Below are 25,776 nucleotides of genomic sequence, written 5' to 3' on the forward strand. Positions count from 1 at the left end.
CCTGCCCAGCGAGAGCCGTTTCTGTAAAAGGCCTCGACGTTCCGTTCGTTCTACCGTTCGTTCTACCGTTCGTTTATTGATAAGTTTTAATTAATACGATTAATGACCGTGCACCGTTGAAACGTCAACGACCATTGCTCTCAATTACCGTGTAATTTAATCAAGCCTATTAACGACGACTGTTTCACGCATGAATAACGCAGCGACGATTTACAAAAGGCTGCGTCTTGCGTTATTTTCTGTTACCGTTTGCCAGCGTTCCCGTTGCGAAAGTGCCATTGATCAAACGAACAAAATATTCCACGAATATTAATATTAATTACGCTCGCGACCTGCCAGTAGATCGTTTCTACTGTTATATAACATTCTGATATTATTACACAATTTTTTTTTTGTACGTTATTCGGTTTATCATCGCAGAGCGATTTATACAGTTTCATTTGAATGTTCACTAAACGTTGTGACGAAGTGTTTCTAGATGGAATTTGTTAGATGGCGGTTTTGGACGGAGCGAATGGAAATTATGGTCGAATCAGATACGAACCAGATTAGATAATTTTGAATGTCCTCATGCCGGTCACGCGTTAAACTTTTTCACTCTCAGAGAGAAAAGTACGGCTCGATAAATGAATAAATGTGCCTCGCGATAAGAGACGTTGGGAGAAGTGAGAAATGGCGTTCCACGCAGAAGAAAACCGACGCTGCTGGAACTAAATCAATATGAAAAAGTGAGCAAGAATGTCTCGACGAAGATGTCTTCGAGTTCGCGATCGACTGGACAAATTTCCCGGTTTAATCGTGTTTACTCGCGCGATTCCGCATCGCAATCTGAACGCATCGGTGTCAATGCTGGAACGGTATTACGTACCAGCGACATTTTTGCTTGCAACAATGCAGTCAATAAAAATCGTCAGCAGTAAAGGAAGCAGACGGAAACTGGAGTATAACCATATCGCGTGAAAATGATTGGTCATTGACATTATGCAAGAAGTTCTTTCGCCAGTGCCAAGTTGCTCGCACGGACCTTAAGAGTTTTGTTGGAACCCGAAAGATCGCCAACAAGATTTCAAATGCTTTCGGTTGAAACGACATGGCGCTCCCAGCTACGGCCGACCTTGGCCCCATATTTCGGGGCTCTACGTTTTTTCAGATTCCGCTGGCGATAATTGTAGCAAGGACGACGAATACGCTGCAAATATTTCCGAAAATTAGAAACTATCCGCAGACTGTTTTCCGACATTACTGAAAGAACTACTCTGATGCAACCTTCGTATGCATACGTGGTGATACACGTACCAGAATTAAATTGTACGACTCTGATTTTGAAGAGCAGAATAATGTTTCCAAGGGAAGAATCCCAATTATTCGTTAATGATAATTTATAAAGAGCTTACGATTAACGATCAGCAATTTTCTACTGCTGTAATCTTTAATTTTCACAATTCACTGTGCAGAGTATCTGCTGAAGTCCTAATTCAATATTCGGATCACCATTACTGCCCCATATAGGATTTACATAAAAATAATTCCCGCGATATTATCAAGATAATTTGAGAAGTTAATTACAATTTTTAATACTGCACCCCATACGCTCGAAATAACGGCTATAACGTCTCCATCGAGAGTAAAAGAGGTAAACGATTTTCGCGAATGCGGATTGAATAGAATCGCGTTTGTGCTTTCGTTTTATTCCTGTCTCGAATAGCGCATACTAAAACGGGCGTCGTTACAACGGCTCCTAAATTATTTCTGTCTGCTGTTAAAAGCGAGGGTTGTATACACTTTAGCGGACATTTTAAACGGCTGAGCAGCCTACGACTCGATTCCTCGAACGTTCTTAAACCAGCATTAATATTAAAATTGATGGCGTCGGGTAGAGGTAATTGAGAAGCTTTACGATAAGAACGCGTCGCGCTTTTCGCTGTTGAGGCCATTTATAAAGGGGATTTTTGATTCTGGTGCTTAAAACAAGAAATTTTTATCGGTGAAATGAGACCATTGCATTTCAAGGACGCAATAAAGGAATAAAGTTAAATTAAGTGAAGAAGGAAGCGTCTCGATTCGTGTTTAAGGGGTGGTAATCATTTAATGGAACTACCACGTGTATTACATTTATATGTAGTTCACGTCTAAATTACAAATCGAATGAAAACGGTCCTTTTAACGACAAACTGTATTCACACCCCAGTGACACTGGTTACTAAAAATCGATCAAAGTATCCGAATACTCACGGTCGACAGTTATACGCGCCTGACGCGGCGTTGATACTCGTTAAGCGGAAAGTAGGGTGGCGAGACAGAGAGCTGAGAGGCTTCCCGGGTTGGCCTGCGTGCGTTATATGGAACGCGCGAGGGGGGCGAAATTTCATTAGCGAATAATCATTTTTCCTGATGCGAAATTTAGAGGCGCCTCCTGACCAAGAATATTAAACGCTCGAAGGTGGCCGGCAAGAAAGCGTTCCCCGTGAATTTGGCCTATGCAAATACGGGTGAACGGTCTCGGTAGGACGAGTTTCGCGAGCCGTAGCTCGTCTAGTGAAAAAGTTTGGACGGCCCGCGACGAATACTAATTAAAGACTTGCGGAATGAAATTAGTTAGTCCCAGCCGGGGGCGATGGGGGGTGGCTGTCATGCCGGACGATGGAGTCCCTGGGTCGACGACGAAGAGCCGCTTATGATAATATAATAATACTTACTCGGGTCTCGGAGTGCTACCTCCGAGCTCATTATGCGTTTAGTTCATAACTTCAATTGGATTCTTACTATCCCGGGGCTCGGAGCTTTATACTTTCGTCGGGGCTCCTACCGCCTTTAACGGTGCTAATTATCAGGCTAATGACGATTAGGGCAACGCTGAACGTGTAAATCGCCCGTTGACCCACATTCCCCACCGACCGGCCACGGTGATTCGCGGAATCGAGGTCTCTTTGCCACGGGAACCGGTCATCACCATTTTTAGATTAGAACGCGGTAAAAAAGAGCTTTATCGTTTCGCGCAAGAAACTTGCGAGGATTCTAAGTACCGTGTTAACCCCTTGTGCGCGCGCGCTTCGAACCGATCGAGGAGTTGAAACGGTGGATGATGTAAGTGCGATGTAAGTGATGCGTTTGTTAATTCTGCTATTTACGTTTATTGCTTAATTGCTATGGAATTTCAGCGTCTGCCAATGTTATTCATGGGATTTCCATTTTTCTCTAATTTTGTTCTTTTTGTACAAGCGTGCGTTAGGAACGGTAATAATAAATGACCTTTACTAACGTTTAGCTTGGTGTTCCTCGAAAGTTATATATTTCTTTAAGATAACTTCTGAAACGCTTTTCACACATAAAGTGTTATATTTTAACTCGATATTATTCCGTTTGTGGAATAGAAATGGTAAGGTTTGACTGCATTTCACGAGAACCATTTTAAAACTACTGTGCGCCAAAGGGTTGAACAGGATGGCGTGCAACGACGGCGTGAAAAATGAAAATGGACGCGGTTATGCCATTTAGGACTGGCCGGGTGTTCCCGTTCATCGTGACTCTCCCTTTCTCTCGTTCCGCGGAAGAAAAAATGCCCTCGAAAACCGTGTCGCGGTATCGATTAACAAACACTCGAATGGACCCGAGCGTCACACCGCCACCTTTGCGGAGCAATCGTTCGTGGTGAAATCGTTTTGAGCGAAAAAGGCTTCTCTGTCGGACCAGCCGGCTGGACCTAATCGAATTCTGCCTGCGTCGACGAAAATTCTACGATCGTGAAAGTCTGACCCGCGATATTTAATTTCCCTCGCCTAGCTATACATTTTTCTTGATTTTTTTTTTCACCACCGTTAGAATTTAGAAAATCGTGGCACACGATGCTTCTCGTAATCCTTGCTCGTCAGCTTCTGCGATTTATATTCTCGGTTCAACGAGTCATTTTTTGGTTTTCGTTCAAGAAAGATCGCGCATAGATTTAAGCTTCGAGGTGGTTTAAGTATTGGGCATCACGCCCGAAGGAAGAGGCGAGGCGTCGAAGAGACCCGACTAATTGTCATAGATGAGGGCGGCTACTAATGGCTGTGCATCCAGAGGGATGCTCTGGATGCACATTTATTCTTTGTCATTATTTTGACACAACCCTTACATTCGTGCAGTAGTAACATTATTTTGTTCTCCAGACTTGTTGGATCATTTCATTCTATCATTCTAGGCAAATCGTAACAAGTGATTAATTAAAATATCGTTCAACTTTGCAAAAAACATTTCATGAGGTTTGTAGAAAGAAATTTCATGCATTATTGTCTTAAATGAATTTATCGTTGAACGTGTTCATTGAAGTGTGTTCCTTACTGAAAGACAATTACGATAGGGTGGAATCTGAATACATAGATGAAGAATAAGCACAAAATTTTATGTTGTTGCATTGAACGTGAAACTCTACTTGATTTGTTCCATAATCGGAACATAGATTTTCTGAATATAGAATCAATACTTTATTTTCGCACGTTGGTAATGACATCTTTACTCCTATACGTGTCATGGTCGTCGAAAGGGAGGGATACTTGTCTACGATATCGTCTTTCCTGTTTCTGAATCGGCATGTATCGGCTATCCGAGATGTACGGGTACCTATTCTCTCCACTATCCTCGATTATGTGATTCGTTTATTGGAACGGCAATCATGCACCACTGTTGTGTACAATAAAGATCTGAAAGAGGCAGATGTATGTCGGTACTCACCTTCGGATTTTGGTGCAGGAGGTTTGCGAGTCGCCCAATTCGTTCGAATACTCCTGCTGCCGAGCCATTGTCCATTCATGGCACCGATGGCACTTTCCGCTTCCTGAAACGGTACAAGCAAAATTGTATCTCGAAACTGGAGAATCTCGCTATAGACGGTGCTTAAAGTCAGATTGGGAAGCAGCGATAATAGCTCTCGCTACTGCATACGATCGTTCCAGGCGAGTGTTCGCGAAGCGAACGCGATTCAAAGTTAAGTTCAATTATTTATCAGTCGTTCGTTCTCACTTTTGACGTCGCTAAATTCAATAATTACATCCGTCCCGCGTTACGAATGGAAGTGTCGCGCCAGTTTGTAGCCTATTTTATCACATGCGCGTAGTAAATACGCATTATGATACCTCGGCGATTACGTTCCGCTCGAATGTGTACCGAATGGTAGGACGGCGTATAAAAGAGAAGTCACGAAGTACCCAGATGTGTTATCCCGCGTTAAAAAAGAGATCGGGAAGTGGAATAAACAAAAAGGTGGAACGTTACGACCAACAGCTAGGGGCCGTAACTCGCAGTACACAAGATGGTGGCCGTAACTTTTATTTACTACTGCTCTGGTTTGAGAAGCATAGCTCGAGTGGATTGAGAAAAGTGGTCTATTACGGCACTCCGGCTGGTACAGGCATAATAAATACGTATGCGCCTATATATTACTTACGCTAAATGTACCCGCGCATCTATGCGTCGAATTGCTGGAAATGGGTTATCGTATGACGATTGTCCCGTATTCTAAATTCATATTTTTGTTCTTATTCCTATCGATAGCGTTTCGATGCTACTGTACTGCAGACACTTGTAGATATATAACTACTCCCGTATGAAGATTTGTGTTGTTTCGGCACACATGTCTTCATATCGAATGGAATTGATCTGTTTTGAAATGCTATGGCTGTTTACGTGCATTCAAATTCATAGCGTAAACTAAGTGCAGTGAGTATTTTAGCTGAATTGCTACGTTTAACCCTTTCGTTGTTTGCTATTGGAGAGATTCGAGCAGGTTGTCCGATACGATTTGAGGAATTTTGTATCGTAAATCGTGTAACACGTAATGCAATTATTAAACTTTCTATTATTTTATTATACCGTAAGAAGATGGAGCACAGACCATAAAGTGTCTGTCCAAGTAAATCAGGATGTTACGCATGAGATAGTCGTTCTAATGACAATTATAACATCCACTATTTGCAACTGCAATACCGATCAAGTTACGTGAAATATATCGCAAAAGGTGTTCGAAACTTAGAGCGATCTAGTGGCTCGTTTCGCGTGAAACATTTCTCGAAGCTGGTCAACATAATACGCGGCACGAAATCCTACCCGATCTACACCGTATTTTCCCCTGATTCCTCGAAATCCACGTTACGTTTCACAGCGAGCCAGAAATCCCCGACACCCCTCGCCCCGCCCGTCACCATTTCGCCGTTCAATTCTCGAGCGAACGTACAAACTCGTCCTCCTCGAGAGGGAACAGCCGCTAGACTGTGTCGCGTGCCGATAGCACTAGCGCCGCTATACTGGGGGATGCAGTTTGCCCTGCGGGAGGGTAACAAAACAGCCACTCGCATCCGTCTATCCATAAGTCCATTACGGGATCCGTATGAAAAATAAGGGGGAACCGTGGTGGCTGGGAAAAGGAGAGGCGGGAAGAGGCAAGGTGTGGGAGCCGTTATTCGGTAGTAAGGCGGCCGTGGCGGTGAAATGGATGGTGGAATAACAGAGAGGACGACATCGGTTGGGGCGCACACAGCCGGGCGAATCCAACGTAAACGCGGGCGTCCGTGACAGCGTGCCGGTGGCAGTCGGACGGCTGATGCGAGGAAGGACGGATAGGAAACCTAAAAATATTCCTCCGTCGCGAGGAATCTCCTCTCTATCCCAAAAGGTTGACTGTTCGAAAAGCTCTTCGAGAGTAGCGTACGAAGACGGGGGTGTTTCCCTTACCTCCTGCCTCCTGCATCCTGGCCCCCCTCCCCCTCTTACCGCCATTTGCGCCACTTCGAGGACTCTTGGGTCCGCCTTTTGCCTCGTTTCCCCAACCGTTACCTTCCGTACGGCTCTCTCTCTCTCTCTTTCTCGTCTACGCCAAGGAACTTAGCATCATACCCCATCGGCATCACCGTCATCTTCAACCAAACCTCTCTGCTCTTCGTAGTGGCTCCTTATCCCGCGACATCGTTGCCCAACCCTCGGCTCCCTCCGTGCGGGATAAAGTATTTCCGATTCGAATTTCCATTCCCGATATGACGCCATGGGTTCGCGTACGGTTAGCCTAGATATAGACAGGCAGACCGAATGCTCGCCTCTAACAGCCGATTCTAAACTGTACGGTCGATAACTTCGCCGTCACCTAGCCCCCGATTCCTAACCCCGTGGACGAGCAGCCACGGCTGAGCCCACCTTCGCCTACCCGACCCCCTTTCCTTTCCACTTTCCGTGATCGGACCAGTTTATACGACACACACGCCGCCCTACCGACCTCGTACGCCGGTACCTGCCTAGTTCGAGCTGTCTAAGCACATATCGAATCGAATTGCTTGCACGGTCAAAGACTGTACGGGCCTATAGGCCGTATCCGTGACTCCGCCGCGCGACACCCACCCGCTATACACCCATTACTAAGTCATGGCATCCATATGGCACGCGGCGTCGGATTACGTGGCCCGAGCGAACCGTGCAGACGCCACTTTTCGCGGGGACGACCGAGCGTGGCCGTCCGATTTTCCTTTTTTCTTTTTTCTTTTTTTTCTTCTCCTTTCGCCCCCTTTTTTCGTCCTCCAACGTCGGGTTTCGCTCATCGATCGAGTGGCCGCGTTTCGAACACCAACCGAGGGTGCATCGATCGGATATTTTATGGGAATATTATGTCGATGCCGGGAAATTTTGGAATCAACAGCCACGTGGAAATTAAGAATATGAAATGAATTTTTTGCCCCTCCTTCCGTATATCCCCTACTGGTACACTTCCGACCTTATTCCAGCTGGGATTTTATCGGGGGAACGTTATGAAGGCGTCTCTTTTTTTTTTCTACCCCCGATTTTTTGATTTATTGCCGACGGATTTATCGATCCCTTCGTCTTATCGCTCGTCTCACGGCGAATCTTTGGGTAGCTGGCTTGTAGCGTCGAAACGAATTTTGTAAGCGGCGCTCATGTAATATACCTTCGTTGCTCGACGTTTTCGATTCCTACGTAAACTTGTCCGCCATCGTACGTAAGAAGATTCCGAACGTTCGAGAATTTTTCTCGAAATATCTAAAAAAAAAATGTACGCGTAGAAAATATATTCGTTGCAAAATGTGTAATTAGATTTTCCATTAATTGCACATCGAAGCGGGTCAACACTCGAGCGGTAAATTTTTTCACTCTCCGACATTATGAAGCATAAAATAAGTTTCCGTTTCCCATTAATCTCCGGGCCGTTAATTTCTCAAGTGGAAGCACAAAATATGTCCCCCTAATTGACGTAATGGAAACGTAACCGCTCCAAGTTGGACTTTAATTTCGTGTCATTAATCGTTGCCGTTAGAATTATTATTAAGGTAGCGACGTGTCTCGCCGCGCAAAAAGTAATAACGTTCAATTTATCGATCGCGGCGGCGGGGCCGTAAAAGTTGGAACAACGTGGCAGGAATTCTCAATGAGAATTATTTAACGACGTTCCGCAAATTACCACGATCATACAGAGCGAATTAATATCAACCGACGATCAACTACCGATACTTGCGCGACGAACTCGGGATTACTCGCTCCATGCGTTTCCCTCGAATTCAAATCAGCCCCTCGATCAACGCACTCGAAAATTATACCCGCTTACCGACCGACCAACGACAACTTCCCTCACAAGCGGCGAACGCTTCTTATTTCGTCGCCGCGAGTTTCATTCTTCGCGCATCGGCCGAAAAATTCGTGCCAGGCTGGCAAGCACTCTCGTCAACGCTGCTCACCGAACTCGAATGCGTGTTACACGGTTCGGTGCTCATTAAACGCAGCGATCCACGAGTAACAAGTAGTCGAGGTCGCGGCGAAACGAGAATCCCGGGAATTCGCGTTTCCTCGTACATCTTAAGAGGGTGAGCGGTGGGCGTCGGGGCGGCCGATGATCAGGGCCCGCGATTTAGGTACGTGTATCCGGCGGTCGAAGGATATAGTGGCGATATGGGGTCGAAGGAGGGTTCACCCGAGTGCCGTTGCCGGCGGGTGGGAGAACGGTGAAATTTTCGCGTGTTCCTCGAGGTTAACGGAGACACCCGGGAAATTTATACTTCGGCAATAGTAATACCGTGGGTGTGAGGCAGGTGCCGGCGCGGTGGTCCAGATCGATAGAACATTAAAACAGAGGGGAAACGAGAGCGTCCGTACCTTCGGGGCAGCCGCCCCGACGAATAACCCCGCCATAAACGGGCGAAAGGCTTCTTTTACTCGCAGTCGTACGTCTAACTTCGCCGTGATTTACGCCCCGGATTTTCGCGGGTCACGAGCCGAAAGTCCCGACGTTCTACGCCCAAGCTTTCGAAAAATGATATTGTAAAGCGTCACGCGTCCGCGCTCCTCCTCGTTATTTAATCAACGGGGATATCTTGTTTCGGAATTGTTGGGTGAGACTGAGGGGGTCGTGCTTGGAGACCGGTCACGTAGCGTGGCTGTTTTAAAATTGTCGCGCGAACCTGGGGAGTTGTGGTTGTCGCAGTCGCTGAGAACGCGCGGATCGACGAGATTACTACGATTTTTGGGGATACAGATCGCGATACCGATGACAGATTCGAACGAATCTCTTGCTTCACTCTTTATTAGCGAAACGCGAATTACGTTGTAATTTTAGATGATTCAATAAGCAGGTCGTTGAATAAAACATGCTACGCAGAAGTTTCGGTCAAATTTGATTACTTCATTTTGTGCAGTAAACTTTTCTGCCAGGAGCAAGGAATCGGAAAAAAGTAGCCAAGGAAAGTTAAGAGTTAAACTTAGATGTTTGTTTCAATATTGCTCCACTTACTTATAATAAGTATTTAATGATACGAGTTTTCTATTGTGTCTCTCATCATTTTCAAAAATTCTATACTGAACCCCGAGAGGCGTCAAAAAGCTGTCTGGGAATGGACGTTCGCTTCGATAGCTATTTTTAAATCGTTTCATTTTCTTCCTGAACGTCGCGGCGTGAATTGCAATTGGCCAAAGACCGATACGAACGGTGTCGCCGATCGTTCGTTTCCGTATAATTACGTCGTCGTAGGTTATAGGGCGCGTGTAAACTCGCGACTGAAATATGCTATCCTCGCGGAACTTTTCACCCCTTGGCGAACTTTCGCGTTCACGAGGCGCGAATAAACATTTTGATTAAGTACGAGGCAGTTCACCAGCGACGGGGAATCGTTTTCATCTTACGAATGTGAATTGCCGCCGGTGGGATCCCTTGTACATTTCCATTGCACCCAATGGCTTCCGCTGCATTTCATCGCGCATGAAATAAACCGTTATTGGCGTAATTAAACGCATTGCGTTTTCCTGTTAATTACAGGAGTTGAAAGCCGTTCCGTTTTGCGGATGTAATTGGATTAAAACTTTCGACGTTACGTTTTGTATTGCGTGATATAACTGTGTTCCGAATAGAGGGGATCGTAACGCGGTTCTTCAAACGGATTGCCTTATGTAGTCCAATTGCACAACTCTTGTTTAATGATTTTTCACAGGGCACACAATAGCTAGGCATCATTCGTCTAATTAACGTTTTTCATGGAAATCCAGTAAAGGTAGCGGAACTATTCGCGAGACATAAATAAATTAGACAGACGCTAGGCGTTCTATCTTTCATCTTTGAATCGATAAAAAAATATACGAAACGTAAAATACTTTAACATATCAGCTAAGGAGAGTAGAGTAGGAAGCAGTTGTAGTGGAATTAAGCGATGCTATGCGAAGCGTGATCGATTACTTTAATGGAAAAGTTTTCCAGTAAGCAATGGAGATGATTTTAATTGCAGCATTTCGAAAAGATTTTCGTCGTGAACGGTAATGAAACTGTTCGTCGATGATAATTAAAATTTTCGTTGTTCGTGCGATTGATTTATCGATATATTTCGAGCGTAGATAATTTGCTGGAAAAAAAAGAACGAAGAAAATAAGCTCTCGTTGCAGCTAAGGCTCACTTTGAATAGAAACCATTATCTTAGCCACAATGTCTGTTTGGTACTACTCATTTTCGGAAATTACGTCGCGCCGTGTAACAGAAGAGAGAATTAATTTTGTTTGTAACTTACCGCCTTTTTAACAAAGGAAACGAACCCATATCCCTTGGATTTAAGCGTTTGCGGATCTCTCACGACTCTGCAATCTCTGCAACATAAACAAATTCATTTGTTAGGTACGAATTCTTGGTACAAAAGCCCGACAGGGATGCTTGAAAGTTGCTCGCGATAAAGGGAGAGAAAAATTTCTTTCTTTCAAAGGTTCATCTCCATAGTCAGCCTTTCATCTTTCGAAATTTTAATTGAATCTTTAATAGTAACATTGCGATAGTGGAATGAAAATAACGTTTCATCCTTCCTTTTAAATTGTAAGGGCTGTACGTTTGTGGTTAACAATTTTAAGCGTTTTCTTTTTTAGGCTAAATTATAATAATATAAATTACAGTGGATTGTGTCAAATTTAATACAGTTTGAAGAAAGAATATAAAAACTTAATTAAACGAGTATTTATTAGTGGTAGATAATATAATAAAAGTTACATTGAATCGAGCAATTCGTTTCATCTCTTTTGGTGTTTCCTTTCGACATAATAAATCGAAATTTTGTGACATTTGGCAATTCTACATCATTCTATTTTATCTTTCACCAGAGGAGCGAGAGTATTACAGTTCTTCTTCAAACTTAACGAGACCTTAATTACGGCCCACTTCTTTCACCCATCAATTGGCGTAGACGTAACGGTTTTTCAAAATTTCCCGAAATAAAATCCATGTTGTCTATGATCACGATTTAATAATACTCTCACGAATGGTCTGTCTGGCTCAGACAGAATGGAGGTTCTAAAAATATCGACAAATTTCCAACACCCTCATTAGCACTATTAAATCGTTCAATCGTTAATATCCATATTACTTGATCCGACTGTTTGTGACAATTATCGCTTGCAAATCCACATTTACAGCTCTCTAATCGTTTCTTATCGCATACTATTTTCACACTGTCACCTTTTCTACCGATCGATTGTTTAATTTATTTCCCGCGGCTACGAATTTCGAAGCTGTCCGCGTTAACCCTCGGAAGGCTGCTGCCAACAACATTGTCGAGCGAGTTCGAACCCAGTCGGCCGGATGCCTCCAAATTCTTCCTCATAATTAAGATTCCAGCGATGCCTGTTAGACGAAATTAGGAATACTCGGAGGCAACGGGGTTGCTGCTGCTTCCCTTCTCCTCTCTCTCTCTCTCTCTCTCTCTCTCTCTCTCTCTGTCTCTCTCCACCCTCTCTATCGCGATTTAAAATAAAATATTCTTTCGGCCGATGGAGTCTGGCATGCGGTTCGAATAAAATTCCCGGTTATGGCTCCGCCTAATTTCTCGTCCCGTTTCCTGCCTTCCGTTTAAATTTGCTACCACCGGGGAATACCGGAGAATACCGACACCGAGAGGTCTAGCTTTTACGGGCATCCACGCTACGGGTGGTGCGCGTACCTCGATCTGGTTATCAATACGAAGATACATCGATATTTATCACGTATTTCGTGGATAATGTTCCCTATAAATTTATGAAACATGAATATTTTCGATGATACTCCCCCCTCTCCCATACCGTGCGATTTGCGTTTTGATTTATCTACAATTTAGATTCACTCGACGAATCATTAATATTTTTAATCCGGTATTTTTGTAGAAATTGAAATCCTGCGTTTTATCAGATTGGGAATCACAGTTTCTATTAATTCTTGATTTAGAAATACATATGCGTGTGTTTTTATATATATGTTGTTTTTTTTAATTCTGTCCGCGTATCGAAAGAATTAATAATCGGATATAGATTGAACGCGAGCGAAGTAGATGCGGTAATATTCCGTATTTCACTTTGCTCGGTTTTATTTTTTCAATATCGCGCACGAAATGTGTGCTCGATACGGGGAAATTATATTGGACGTTAGTGAAATATTTTCAATATCGCTCGAAATCAAAGATACGAGAAGAAGTAATGGATTTGTTTGATATTTAAGTTTTTTGTAAATCGTGTCGCTGCTACGGATAACATTTATAAGCGCATTTAAGGACAATAAATTTTGTACCACGGTATGCATAATTTTTGATCGAAGTTCGGTTATTCTTCGAAATATGTTCTCTACGAAATCACGAAGAATAGAAGGCGCAGCGTTAAATCCAAGCCTCGGATTTTTTTTTCTGTTTCCTTGGCTGCACGAATGCGATTTAAAATACCAGCAATAACGCGCTTTAAGTCCATTTAAGAAGGCGCTAAATGTAATAACAGCAATAAAAAGGAATGCCAGTAACCTGGTGAATGAACCTTTAGCAAAGGGGCCGAAGAATTTAAGGGATATAATGCACTTTTTACACTTCTATTCGCGCGTACCAGCGATTCATTTTATTCACACTTTCGTTGGAGATCTCGTAGCAAGAAAATTTCAGGCAGAAGCGAATGTTGCTAATTGCTTCCTCCCGTCCTCATATTTCACGCGATATTGCAAGAAAATGCGCAGCAAGGGAGGGAAGATAATAACGTTGGTTAAATAAAAGAACTGCGAGCGTGGAGCGTGGAATGAATACGTATTATCAGAGAACTATCATTTTCGTTGTAAATACATTCAAAGGATCGGAGGAAATCGATTCGCTCGAAAAGATGTGCACCGAAATGCTCGGAGTTAAAAACCAAATAAATAGTAATAAACGTTACCCCGCAACTTTGTGTATAATTGCATATTTAAGTACATAAAGCAACACGTTTTTAAATGTATATAACAAACAATCTAATTAGCACCGTTCGGTGAATACAAATTAAAAATGACGCAGCCTTTACATCGGAGAGGTAAAAGCAAGCCGTTAGGTTTGGCAAAGAACATTTTCCATAACGCGACTGAATGAAATCGTGAAAGGCAGCAGTGGATATCAGGATCCGAGGAACGCGGGGGAATGAAAAAGAGAAGAGGAATTGGTAAAGGGAATAAGAGTCAAAACGAAGAAGGGCTGAAAGACTGCTCTGCGAAAGGACAGAGAGCCGTAAAAAGAGATGAAAGTGAAGGTAAGCAAGATTACGTGATTCAGGGAGCAGCAGTACGTCAGTTTACCGTTCCCGTTTATTTTCCTTGTCTCTGTTATATGCAGCCTTTTCAGTTTTACTTGTTTCGCAGCAATTTCTTCAGTTGCTGGAGCAACTAATCGTTTAAAGCGACCGGTAGATAAAATTCGAACGCGATAGAACGAAATAACTAGCGAGTACACGTATCTACTTGAATCGGTGACAATTAACACTAATCAAAGAATCGGAAGAAACGAATGATATTTCGATCTTCGAAAAGTAGAAAATGAACTCGAGAGAGTTGAGAAATTAGTTCGAACAGCTAAGATGGATTCAAAAATGAAGCGTTGCTCCGAAACGAGATTTCCAAGTACTTTAGGGGCGCGTAATTCATCAAATAAGCTCTATTTCGTGTCAAGACCCGAACTTTAATCTCTAATGGAATGGAAGATAATTGTACGCGTGTATACCGTAGCGTGTGAGCCTCCCTTAATTTCATTTTATGCTATTCTCGCCAAGCATAACGCGGTGCAATAAACCGAATTAAGAAGGTCAAGTACGGCGAGACCGAATAAGCAGCAGTTCGGAGTAAATTTTCGCCAAAAACTGCTGTGTTGCGCAAGAAGCCAAACAAAGTTGCGGTGAACTGTAAACCCGGCCTTCCACCGGAGTTATGCCATTTACTTTCTCTCTGCGCCGCTCTAAATACTTATACTCGCTTAAATTGCTTTTCAACGTCGGAGTCAGTATTTAATCAGCCCTTAATGGTCCTCGTTTTCACGTAATAATGAAAGAGAGCGCGGCATCCATTTTTAGCCCACTCTGCCAGCCCAGAAGTAAATAGTATTAGACGTCTCTCTGTCAAATCATTTCGGTTATTACATCCCGATTAATTTCCCTAATGAAATTCCAAAGTCTAATATTTCATTCCCAAGTTACTATGATTATCGAAAATTCGAAGCCCAGATTGGTCTACGTACTTATTACTCGCGCGAATGCAAAACATCGTTGGAATCAATTTTGCTCGCGGGTGTCGCGTAAAAACACCGAGAGTGGCCGCGCAACTTATCAAGCATTTCTTCTAAATAACAGAACAAACGGAGCGGTTCGTTTCGAGCGGTCCGAATCGCGGCATTGTTTCCCGGGGACTTTTCAGTGAATGCCTGGCGAATGTCACAGTATACGAGCATGAGTAATAGTCAATATAAGTTAGATGTAGAGCACGCCAGTCGCATATGTCGTTGCCCACACTTCGGCCCTCCCACCCTTCGTTCTTCGGCATTCGATATAGCAGCCGCGAGAACCACCCCTCCGGCGCCCCTCGCTCCGCGTTCTCATTGCGCGTTTCAATCCACCCTCCACCCTTCCGACCGACTACCTTTCTCCCCGTTCTACCCCATCGACGTGTCACGTCTCACCCCTTTGCGCATACCGATCGGTCCCCTTTCGTTTCCTCTTTTCGTTCCTATTCTGCTGCTCGTCGTCCGTTCTCTCTTTCTCTCTCTCTTTGCACATCCAAACGGAACGAAACAATCGTCGCGACCTCGTGGATTTACGTTTTCACCGCTAAAAATCGTAAATTAATGCACGGTTATTGACGCGATAAATCTCGAAATTTAATTCAACTTCCATCGAGGGTTGTCCCCGCGTTGCTACGTCCTCTACCACCCCTCCGTGTCCACCCTCCGAACACGTTCGCCGACACTCTACGGTCGGATGATATAGCCACGACAATGGCCGGAAGCTCCGTCGCCTGGCCGACAAAGGACCAGATAGGATAAAGAATTAGTTTGGATTTATTGCCAGCTAGCTGGATGAACGCGCGATGGACGTCAGAATAGAAGCGCGTCCTGACGGCGATCATTCAAATTCCACCTCGTAGACGGCCGCTTCCGCTCGTACGGAAGCTTGGCTTGTCTTTCGTCCAATCAATTCGGGCGAGTCTTTATTCTGCCGGGCTGTCGCGCTACCCGCGGCGAGTTTTATTTATTGCTGGCGTTTCGATCCGGAACGGACCGCGAAAACCCTCCTCCGCTGTCGAGAAACTGTTTCACGCCATTTTTGTGAACCTTCACCAATGATTCATGCTGATTTCGCTTGTTTTTTGCTTCTGCACTGTCACGTGTCTTCGCGTTCCTATACGCAAGATGCATGAAATGTTGCGCAATGTATCAAGCGCGCGTGACGCGCACACCTAGAATACCTATTAAAAATATAAGATAATTCATTCGTTCGTGTCAGATTCTTTTCGTCTACACTTTCGACGGCCAACGTATTATTTAAAGGCTGCTGGTCGCGACGCGTATTAAATGGATCGCAACAATTAGGTCACTTGTATCGTCCAAAAACTCTTTTACGCTCGGATAACGAAAACTCGCCGATCGGATACGGGATTTCTTCGCCCCCCGAAAAAGCGACGCGTCCATGAATACCAGGTGACAAGAACCAACAAAATCTTCTCCCCTTTTTATCAGCCTGCTTCTCTAAACCCGCGAAACTTTCGTATGCGTTGACCGTCATAACCCCCGATGCTTTTTCACCCACCACGACGGCAATCCAGGCGCTACAGAGCTGGTTTTTCTCGCCCCAGTCATCGTACTCGAACTCATTAATTACCGATAATAAAAAGGAAGGGACGCGTCAGCGTGAAAATTTTTGCGCCGCGGGATTCTCGTCTCCTTATCGTCGAGCGCAGGTAAGAATCGAACGGAACCAGACGGCGGAGGGTATCACTTTCGGAAGAGGGAAACCGTTCCACGGGGCTGGCGGAGCCGCGAGATATGAATGCTCGCTGCTCGAGCTTCATCAATCTACCCGCTAATCACTCGGGCTGGGTGTCACTCTGCTTGTTCGGCTCGATCGTTATCGTCACCCGTCTTGCGCGCCTGTACCTTTTCGCGACACTGTGCTGTTCCGCGCTGCACGTTTCCATCAAAGCGATTTATTTAGATAATTGACCAGTGGTCGTATCAATTGCGATCACTCCCTTTTTAATCGCGATATTGTATCGCGTGACAGTCTTTTTTCAACTGTGAAATTGTATTTTTTTTTGCGTGTTAATTGACAATTGACATTTCAATGAGAAACTTTGGAGGAATGTGCCTTTGAAAAAATATTTGTTCCATATTTTCTGTGTGGAAGATCGTCTACTATAGAAGCGACAGGAGTTATCGAAATTCATAATCAAGTTCCTTGCAACTCTTTCGACTTAAATAACAATATTTCCAACAAAATTGATGCATTTCTCAAAGACAAAAGGTACACGATAACGATTAATATTTCCTAATTCGTAATGGTTCGCATAGTAAAATCGTAAGCAGGTCGGAAACTTTTGAACGGAGATGTACAGCTCGTCGATGGATCAGCAGAAGCATCGAGCACGCGACACCAGCGAATAACACGCAAATTGGTGAACATATACCGAGCACCAGTCGACGAGTACGCGGGCGAACGCGGTGGAAAGCGACGCGGACGTAGAAAGAGAAAAAGAGAGCGGGTATGTTCGATATCTCGGTAGCCCTTGAAACAAGCCAACGTAGAGGTAGACGTCGGAGTTATCGTGCTGTCGGTAGAAACTATTCCGGTATCGGATGAAAACGAAAGGGCGCGCGGCGGGGGCGCGGCTGGGGGGTGGAAGTTTGCTTACTTTTCACTAAGTGCACTCAATGCCGAGCGCGCGAACTAATTGTCGGTGGGATAGGTTGGCCCCCACGGTTCCTCGTTGCCTCGTTGGCTGGCTTCGCGAACGGGTGGATGGCGTTGAGACACAGTCGTGTGTTCCCAGTGCTACCCGGGGACTCTCGATGACTCTAGAGTGGGCCTCGATTTCGAAATCGCGGTAAATGAAACTGGTCGTCGTGGAAACGTTCGCGTACGATCGCACGTATTCTCGTCGTTCTAAACCGCTTATTAATGCTCCGTACGGTATACAGAGTGTTTGGTCTGGAACACAATGCCGTGGGTATTGCGCGACTCTTAGACTACTCGTATTACTATATTATTCTATACAATAGGGGTTACTTTCAGACGTCCTAACGAACGGATTCAAATGAATTTTCACGTATATCGTCATTTCGAATGGCTCGAAGAGAAAGATCCGATGAGATAGGAATATATTCCTCGCAGTGGGTGCATGCTTCTTTTGGTGCCGCGGAAATTGCGCGCGAGACGTTTCGTCCGTTTCGTCGCAGTTGACGAATTGAGATATTTGGGTGACCTATTTGAGGCGAGACACCCTGTACACGACCAAGTCGCATCGATTTCTGTCGTTTTTTCTTTTTTCCGCGCTCGTCGCGAGTCATAGCTTTCCGCTTAATTCGTCAGGATTTGGACTCCGTCGAGCCGCGGGATCGAAATAGTCGAGCGAAATCAGAGGCGGGGGTTGATTTATGGTGCTTATGAAATTTGCCGGATCGTGATGCGAATAATTTCGGCCGTGGCGCACGCGTGACTGAAATCAGCTAACGTGGATTACTTGAGATTCCTCTACGCGCGAAACCGTGTATGTTCGAGTGCTACGAATTCTGTTGAGTAAAGTTTGAATAATTGCGCGAGAACGTGTGGGTGGGGAACGTGATTGCACTCTTTCAGACAGACAGTTTCGACACTTTGGAGTATTAAGCGTAAGTGTCGCTGTTATCAGTCGGGAGTAGGATATTGTTTTATCAATTGATATTAATCGCTCGCATTCGAGAAGCTTCTGAAGCGAAACTACTTGTATTTTATCAGACGCGTTAACATTTTTTGGATATTTTATTGTTGTCAATTTATCACGAGAAAGGAGTTTGTAATTAAGGGGAATTAACTGAACGTTTAATTCAATAAGACGGTGTGTAATCGTCATTTCGAAGTAGCGGGAGCAAGAAATAGGCTTGTAACTGAGGGTTGCGCTAGTAGGATAATACATTGCTACATAATTACTGTGCAACCCTCTACAGTAGGTTCGTCTTATTTAACTTCTCGGTAACTGTAATTATCCTATTTACTTTGGGCGCAAGTACAACACCGGAGCTTTGCGCGGCATAATTTACTTCTTACGCCTTCTTAAATTTGACTTTCCGAGCACTTTGAAATCGCTTTCGATCGCGAGACCGTGACAAACCGGTACCGATTATCGCAAGCTTGCTCACCGCTTTCGACTAATAAAACCAAAAAAAAGTTAGTCGTCCGACCAATTTAAACCGTGTCGAAATCACTCGTAAACACCAAGAAGTTCTCGAATTCGATGAATTCGATATCGAACTCGAATTGCACCGCGACTTGGCGGTTCGATTTTAATTTTTATTCGAGCGGCGCACGCGTGCATATGGAACGGGAATACCGCGGCGCCGTCGTACGCGATCGAACGTGCAAATGGATGGCCGTTAATAAAGTCTGGCGTATAATGAAATTAACGCGAAAACAATAAAACGTTGAACGATACTCGACTTGCAGTCAATAACGTGACGCGAATGGCATTGTAGAAACGCGGCGTCGACCATTATAAAGCCCCTTTTTATCCCTGCTCACCGATTTACCTTTCGCCCCTATCGCGCCCATCCCCCGTTCTCGCCTGGCTCACCTCTATAACCAAAGGGTTAACCGGGTCCAGAGGCCGGTGCCGAGATTATTACCTAGATAACTGGAAAATTAACTGCAAAATGCGCTGTTTTACCCCGCCGTGGGACGCGGGATTATGGTAATTTTAATAACATATTTATTGCCGGCGGACTGTCCGTGCGCGGGCACCCGGCACAAAGGGTAACCGCCGGTCCCGAATCCGTAAACCGTGGCGGACGATAACGCGCTGCTGATTATGGCTCGCGCTATTTTCCGAACTTCGTCGGCGCCGAATTCGTTCGGGCGGCAAGCCAAGTATCGGGAATTTATGCGCCTTCTCTGCACCGGTGCGTGATACGCGTGTAATGTTTACGATACGACGCGACTCGCATTGTCGTTCCTCGAGTACCGCCCGGGCTTACCGGTGAATTATTGCCGTTCGATGAGCTGAGGAAACATTTACCGTATTTTTACCCCTCGCCCCTCGAAAGGGACAAATTCTACCCTTTCCACTCGAGGAGAACCGTGTCAGCGATTACCAAGGTAGAGGAGATTCTGTTTTTCTTGAATTAATTCTTCGTCGTCCCTGTAAAGTGATTTTTCCTGTAGAAAAGTTGTAGAGAAAATATGCCCACGTATTCCGTGATCTTTTCACTTTGGTATCCATTTTTTGAATTTACTGAAACTCGAACATTGTGGACATAGACTCCGACGAAGATTGCAGCGCGCAGCGATTCAGTTAATCGTAAGTAGATTCAGCCAGGCGCGCTGCTTGGTCAGCCGTCTTCGTTCGTAATCAACTTCTTCTTTCTGCATCTGTTATTGGTCTTCATTTAAAATTGATCTAGTTAGTATTCCAATTTACTTATTAGTCATTAACCAGTATTGTAAAATAGAACAACATTTTACTCGTCGCATCAATGTATAATTTCATTATTGGAGCTTGATCGTTTTCCTTATAATTTGATTGAAATTATTTCGACTGTCATATTTTTGCTCACAGTAATATATCTTTTATTATATTCTTCTTTCCTTATTCTGCTTCGTTGAAAAATGTCCCTCGAAAACAGGTGAGGAGGGCGATGTATGCGTGTGTATCACACGCATGGTGTTACATCGCGATACACTGGTCAACGCAACCAGCTCTTTTGTCCTCCAGTTGGAGAAGGAAAGCTTTTCGCGCGAGAATACGGACGGCAGAGAAAATCGGAATAACACGGACAAATGAATGGGCAAATTAATTAGAGTAGAATTTTAAAAAGCAACGCGATCTAACCGGGATACAAACAGCTTGTAATTTTTTACGGTCTCGCATTTCATCGCGTCTAAGCTTCCGGTCCCGTATTTCCGTCGCCTCTTGTACATTCTTCACGCATAATGGAATCCATGCTGTTGTTTAGGCGACAATTATCGTTCCCCGAATTCCTTGAGAGCGCGTTACGAATAAATCTCATTTCCGGTACGCCGTGTTTAATTTCAGGGAATCGTTCCCGTGAATTTCACGGATAAAGTGCATCGCGTAAATTCGATTCTTTGAAAATGGACAATTTAACTTTATTTATTTGGAAAGACGTGAAATATTTATTCGTTCGCTGAAATTATTATCCAACGTAACGGGAAGCGCAAGGTCTCCTTAGCGAATTTTTGCGCGGTATAAAATTAATGAAATGCATCGTTGTTCTGGCAAACTTATTAATTTATAACGTAAGCTTTACGGTGTGCAAAACCAACGCCGTATTTGCCGAGCCAAAAACACGGTAAACTATATCACTGTTTAAATCAGAAACCGATAATTAATGAGCAGTTGGGAGCAACAACGAACGAAGAAGTCGATGAAGTTTTGCTCGCGTTTCGTTGGCGTTGCGCGTGCACCGTACAAACTATACACCGCGGAAAAACGAAAAGTGTTAGCAACAGATGAAATGATATATGAAAATCTGAATTATCCGTGGTAGATTAATTAATAACGGAATTTCTGCGTATCTCTGCACTCGATCGACGTACGTTGATCGAGCCGTGAAAGATGTTTTAAAGCGCAACGATGACGCAAACAAAAGCGGCGAACCCGATTTCGTTTGAACACCATTTACCCTTTCAGTTCGCTCGTATTTTATCAGCGACGCGCGAGAACAGAGCCGAAAAAACTGAGATCGCCGCACGGATGTGTGTCATGTGAGTTAGTGATGGGTTTTACTGACGCTCGTTTTACGAACGTATCGCTATCAACGGGTGACGTATATACGCCCGGTAGCGCTCGCAGCAGCACTCGAACGAGGCTATTAGCCGGTGTAGTACTTCTGTTTTGAGGCATGGAAAGAATCTCTATTCCATCCCGGTCCTATCAGCCGCCGTACCCACCCGCGCCCTCACCTTCCGCACCCCAGCCGCGCTACGCGCCGCTTCCATTTTCGACCGTTTCCCGATTTTCTCCTGGTAATTGCATCGCTGTTTTATGACTTTTGAACGGCGCCTGTTGGATTACGTCAAGATGGGGGGGCTGGATGTTCAGCAACGTTCTTGCGTTCGCCGATAAAACGATCTAATTACCGAAACTGCGAATACCTTGCGCTCTTTTATTTAGTTCTTCATTTATTTAGTCGCTAACTGGTCGTGGTACAATTTACGTGGCAAATTTACGTGACAACGTACCGTGCAACGAAAATTACGCAGGATATTTAGATCGAATTTTCATACGGCACTGTCTCCTACTTTTGTTTCTTTAATTTTCCTAGTCTATATTTTTGGATTGCGACGGAAATACGATAAGTGTCATCTGGAGACGTCTTTCAATCAGGATTCAGATTTAATTTTTGTTGCAAGAAGCGTTTGTTGTCGCGCGAAATGCTATCGAATAGATAGCAAATTTAATGTATTCGAATTTGATTAATGGAATGTTAACAGAGTATTTAGTTTTTGTCATTTCGATTCGTATAGAATCGTCGAGGTTGTGCGAATATAGAATGGTATTGGACGATGACGATCGCGGTACGAAGAAGCATATGGCAAGGTTGAAACGCGTTCTATTATAATATCCCTCTCACCTAGAGGACTTTACTTTTTTCCCCGTCCCATCGGTTTAACCGTGATAACGAACGCGCGTTGTTACATTTTTTCCCGATCTCGCCGTGTTGCACGTTCGACGAATATTGTTAGCATACATTACTCCACGTTTTTATTCCGTCACGCGTGTATTGTAATTTGCTTTGTGTTTTTGCCCCGGCAACATTGCGGCCACGCGACTAAAACGAATTTCCCCCTCGTCACCGTGTGTGTACGTGCGCCGCCGAAATTATAATTTACGGGAAGCCTGATAATGACACCGAGGCTTTTTATCGGCGTCACTTATTTGCGTCGCTCGAATAACTATCATAAATATTCCGCCTGGGTATCGCGTTTCTCGACGTCGACGTTGCAAACGATTACGTTAACGGAATCGAACTCTTTTTGGGAAATCTACGTGGGCGAGGTAGAGTGATGTTCGTTCGGAAATACGTAACAAAATAATTTATTTTAACAAGTAATAAATAACAAATCAAGGTCTCGACGCTATGCTGCTCGCAACGCAACTACTAACTAACTCTCGAGGACTCCTTTCCCTCGCATTATATCTGTTTTTCGCTTTCTCATGTCATGAGGGTGTCGAAAAAGAGGGGACACGTTCGCCCTTAACGTTCCTTAACCCTCGAAGACGAAGAGAAGGTTTAGAGTTAAGCATATGTTTAATGTCTCCAGTCTCTTCGCTTCGAGGGTTAAGTATTTTCTTCCGCCCTGCGCCACGGGGTGCAAAGGCGACTACGGTGGTCGCCACATCTTCGTCGCGCTGTAACGTTTACAATTTGATTCGTATCATTTCCGAAACGAGTACGTACGAATCCATGTTGGTAAACCGAACTAACGAAATATCGATAAAACAGCAATTAGCGGAACAATTGCCGATGTTGCGTAACTGGAATTCAACGCCTTGACGTCCATAACTACGGAATGGAGATCCTTGCCGGCGAAAGTTACGCATTGGCTCCGGTTTCAACTTTTATCAGTTAGCCGGAAGACGAAGCTCGTTATTTCTTCGAAGACGTTACACTGGCTTTCTAGGCGGGTAAAACAAGTTCCCAGCCGGAGTTAACAGCGAATCGGCCATAGTTCGAGAAAGTTTGCATCTATCGAGGTGCGGTTGATGGTCCATACACGCGGAACTTACAATCTCCTTTCTTGAGGTTAACTTCGGTAGGAGCCAAAATAACGAAGGGTTAAGATGCTGAGCGCAATGGCGGAAGAAGAGAGAGAGAGAGAGAGAGAGAGAGAGAGAGAGAGAGTGGCAGAGAGACCGTGTAGCTTGTCCCTCTGTATGGCTTCGTTAAGAGGATTAAACGGCTTTGAAGTTACGTCAACTGAAATTGTGCTAGATCGAGCGAGAACGCGTCCGGGTGAATCGAGAATCTTTCCCGACATTGACAAGTGGAAATGACTTAAAGATAAAGAGCTAGGCAACTGGACTCTCTGATAACGCGACGAACGTTTCTTTTGGTACCACATCAAACTCGTTCCGACTTCATTCGCAACGTTGTTCTTTGTTTAACCAGTTAACTGCGTCCGACGTGTATACACGTCGAACCAAAACTTTATTTTGTTGCGATTGGCGAGCATAATTATGAATTTCTTGTCAAATAAAAATGTAAAAGCCTTCCTCGTTTTACTTTTTTCGTGAAACGTATAATAGGAGTATTTCTCTGCGCTCGACGCGTGTTTTCGTCATTGCTCGATTTTAATTACGTGCTTTGTAGGCAATTTCTAAAACTAAATTCCGCAGTTAACTGGTTAAATCGAATGTTGGGAAGAAGAGTAAAAAATTTTAATCCTAGATATTTGACAAGCATCGATAGAGAAATGTTAAGAAATGTTTAAGAACGATTATGAAAATGTACTATATATGTGAATGGTAAAGCTGGAATCTTGTTGGCAATGCGATGCGTGACAGAAATTCTACGCGGGTAGAGAGAACAGCCGCGTCGCACTTGCTATTGGTTTTTACTACTGCGCGCGTCTACTCGACAGGTTTCCGGAATCATCTTCTTTGAATACAGTTTCCAATGTAATTTCGATATTTTTGCTTGTAGGGTCATCTGTTTCGCTTGTCGTCATTATATTTGAGTATTTTCTTACAAAATTAGAATAAATATATAAGACACTGGTTCAGCATTTTGTACGTATCGAGGAGATCGAGTTAAATAACTGCTGATTGGTAGTTAATTACCAGCTTATGACGATGTTTTGGTGATATAAACGGAACGACGAGATTAAGAAACGATTTTATTCTAGCTTAATAAATCATTTAGCAATAGGGGAACATATCGAGCGAAATTGCAAATCTCTGCGTCCTTTTTGAAGGAGAGTTTGGCGAGTTCCCTAAAGAAGGCACGGCAGGAAAGGAAATCAATTGAAGCACGAAAGTAAAAAGGCTGGTCCGACTCTATGAAGCGGAAAAAGTTTCAAAGCCTTACAAATATTTGCAGAATAAAAGTGCTCGAAACTTTCTATTTGTTCGTTTTACAAATTTCAAAATCCCGTTGGCCAACATCGGGATCAGATCGATCGGCGGATTCGGAACGCGCGGTATATGCATTTCCTCGTGCGCCTAACAAATTCAGCATAAGGGGCTAGTAAATCTCGCCGGAGATGGTTATCTAAAGATTCTTACGTAAATTTCACCCTGAAAAATAGCCCTCCACGTTCTCAGCCGTACAATCGTTTTAATCTTCTTGTGACACGTTTGCATTTCACGTGACACTTGATTTAGGATCAATTTGTTTCCCGGAATTCCCGTACTCGCGATAGAAAGCTACCGTTTTGAGCGTTTCTTATCAAATCTACGGCGCTGTGGCGAACATTGAGGATATCAGAAAAATATCGATAGAAATTTCTAATTCTTCACTTACATCGAAACGAGTCTCGAAGCGTGGTTAAGTTTGCTCTAAAAAAGTTCTTACGCGACCCGTAAAACTCTAAGAGTAAATTTATTTTATCTTTAATTCTGAACGCCTCATCGTCAGCAATGTTAAAAAGTAATTACTACAACGAGTACACGTTCATCGAAATAATTCGTGTCGAACAACACGCGTGCGATTTCGAGTGGCCAGCGAGTGCGAATCACGGATCTCGTCCAAGTGCTTACCAAAATGCATCGAATACCAACGCGGACTCCGCGGAGTATTGGTCGACGTTTCAGCGGGCGCGCGTTTGCGGAAAACT

The 25,776-nt window shown here is 44.1% G+C and overlaps 1 protein-coding gene across 8 annotated transcripts in view; it reads right to left on the minus strand.

Annotated features, from left to right (window-relative positions):
• LOC143424087 (uncharacterized) overlaps positions 1-25,776 on the minus strand; it is a 496,432-nt gene that overhangs the window by 42,482 nt on the left and 428,174 nt on the right. For all 8 annotated transcript variants that reach the window (XR_013101878.1, XR_013101877.1, XR_013101880.1 and 5 more), the window contains 2 exons: positions 11,016-11,091; positions 4,708-4,810 (listed from right to left, as the gene is read on the minus strand). Coding sequence is in view for 4 of the 8 variants with exons in the window: in XM_076895902.1 (XP_076752017.1) it covers positions 4,708-4,810; positions 11,016-11,091 (179 nt within the window). In the remaining 4 variants the exon portion in view is untranslated. The remainder of the gene's footprint in view (positions 1-4,707; positions 4,811-11,015; positions 11,092-25,776) is intronic.

This window comes from Xylocopa sonorina, chromosome 5 (genome assembly GCF_050948175.1).
Source record: "Xylocopa sonorina isolate GNS202 chromosome 5, iyXylSono1_principal, whole genome shotgun sequence".
Lineage (NCBI taxonomy): Eukaryota > Metazoa > Arthropoda > Insecta > Hymenoptera > Apidae > Xylocopa > Xylocopa sonorina.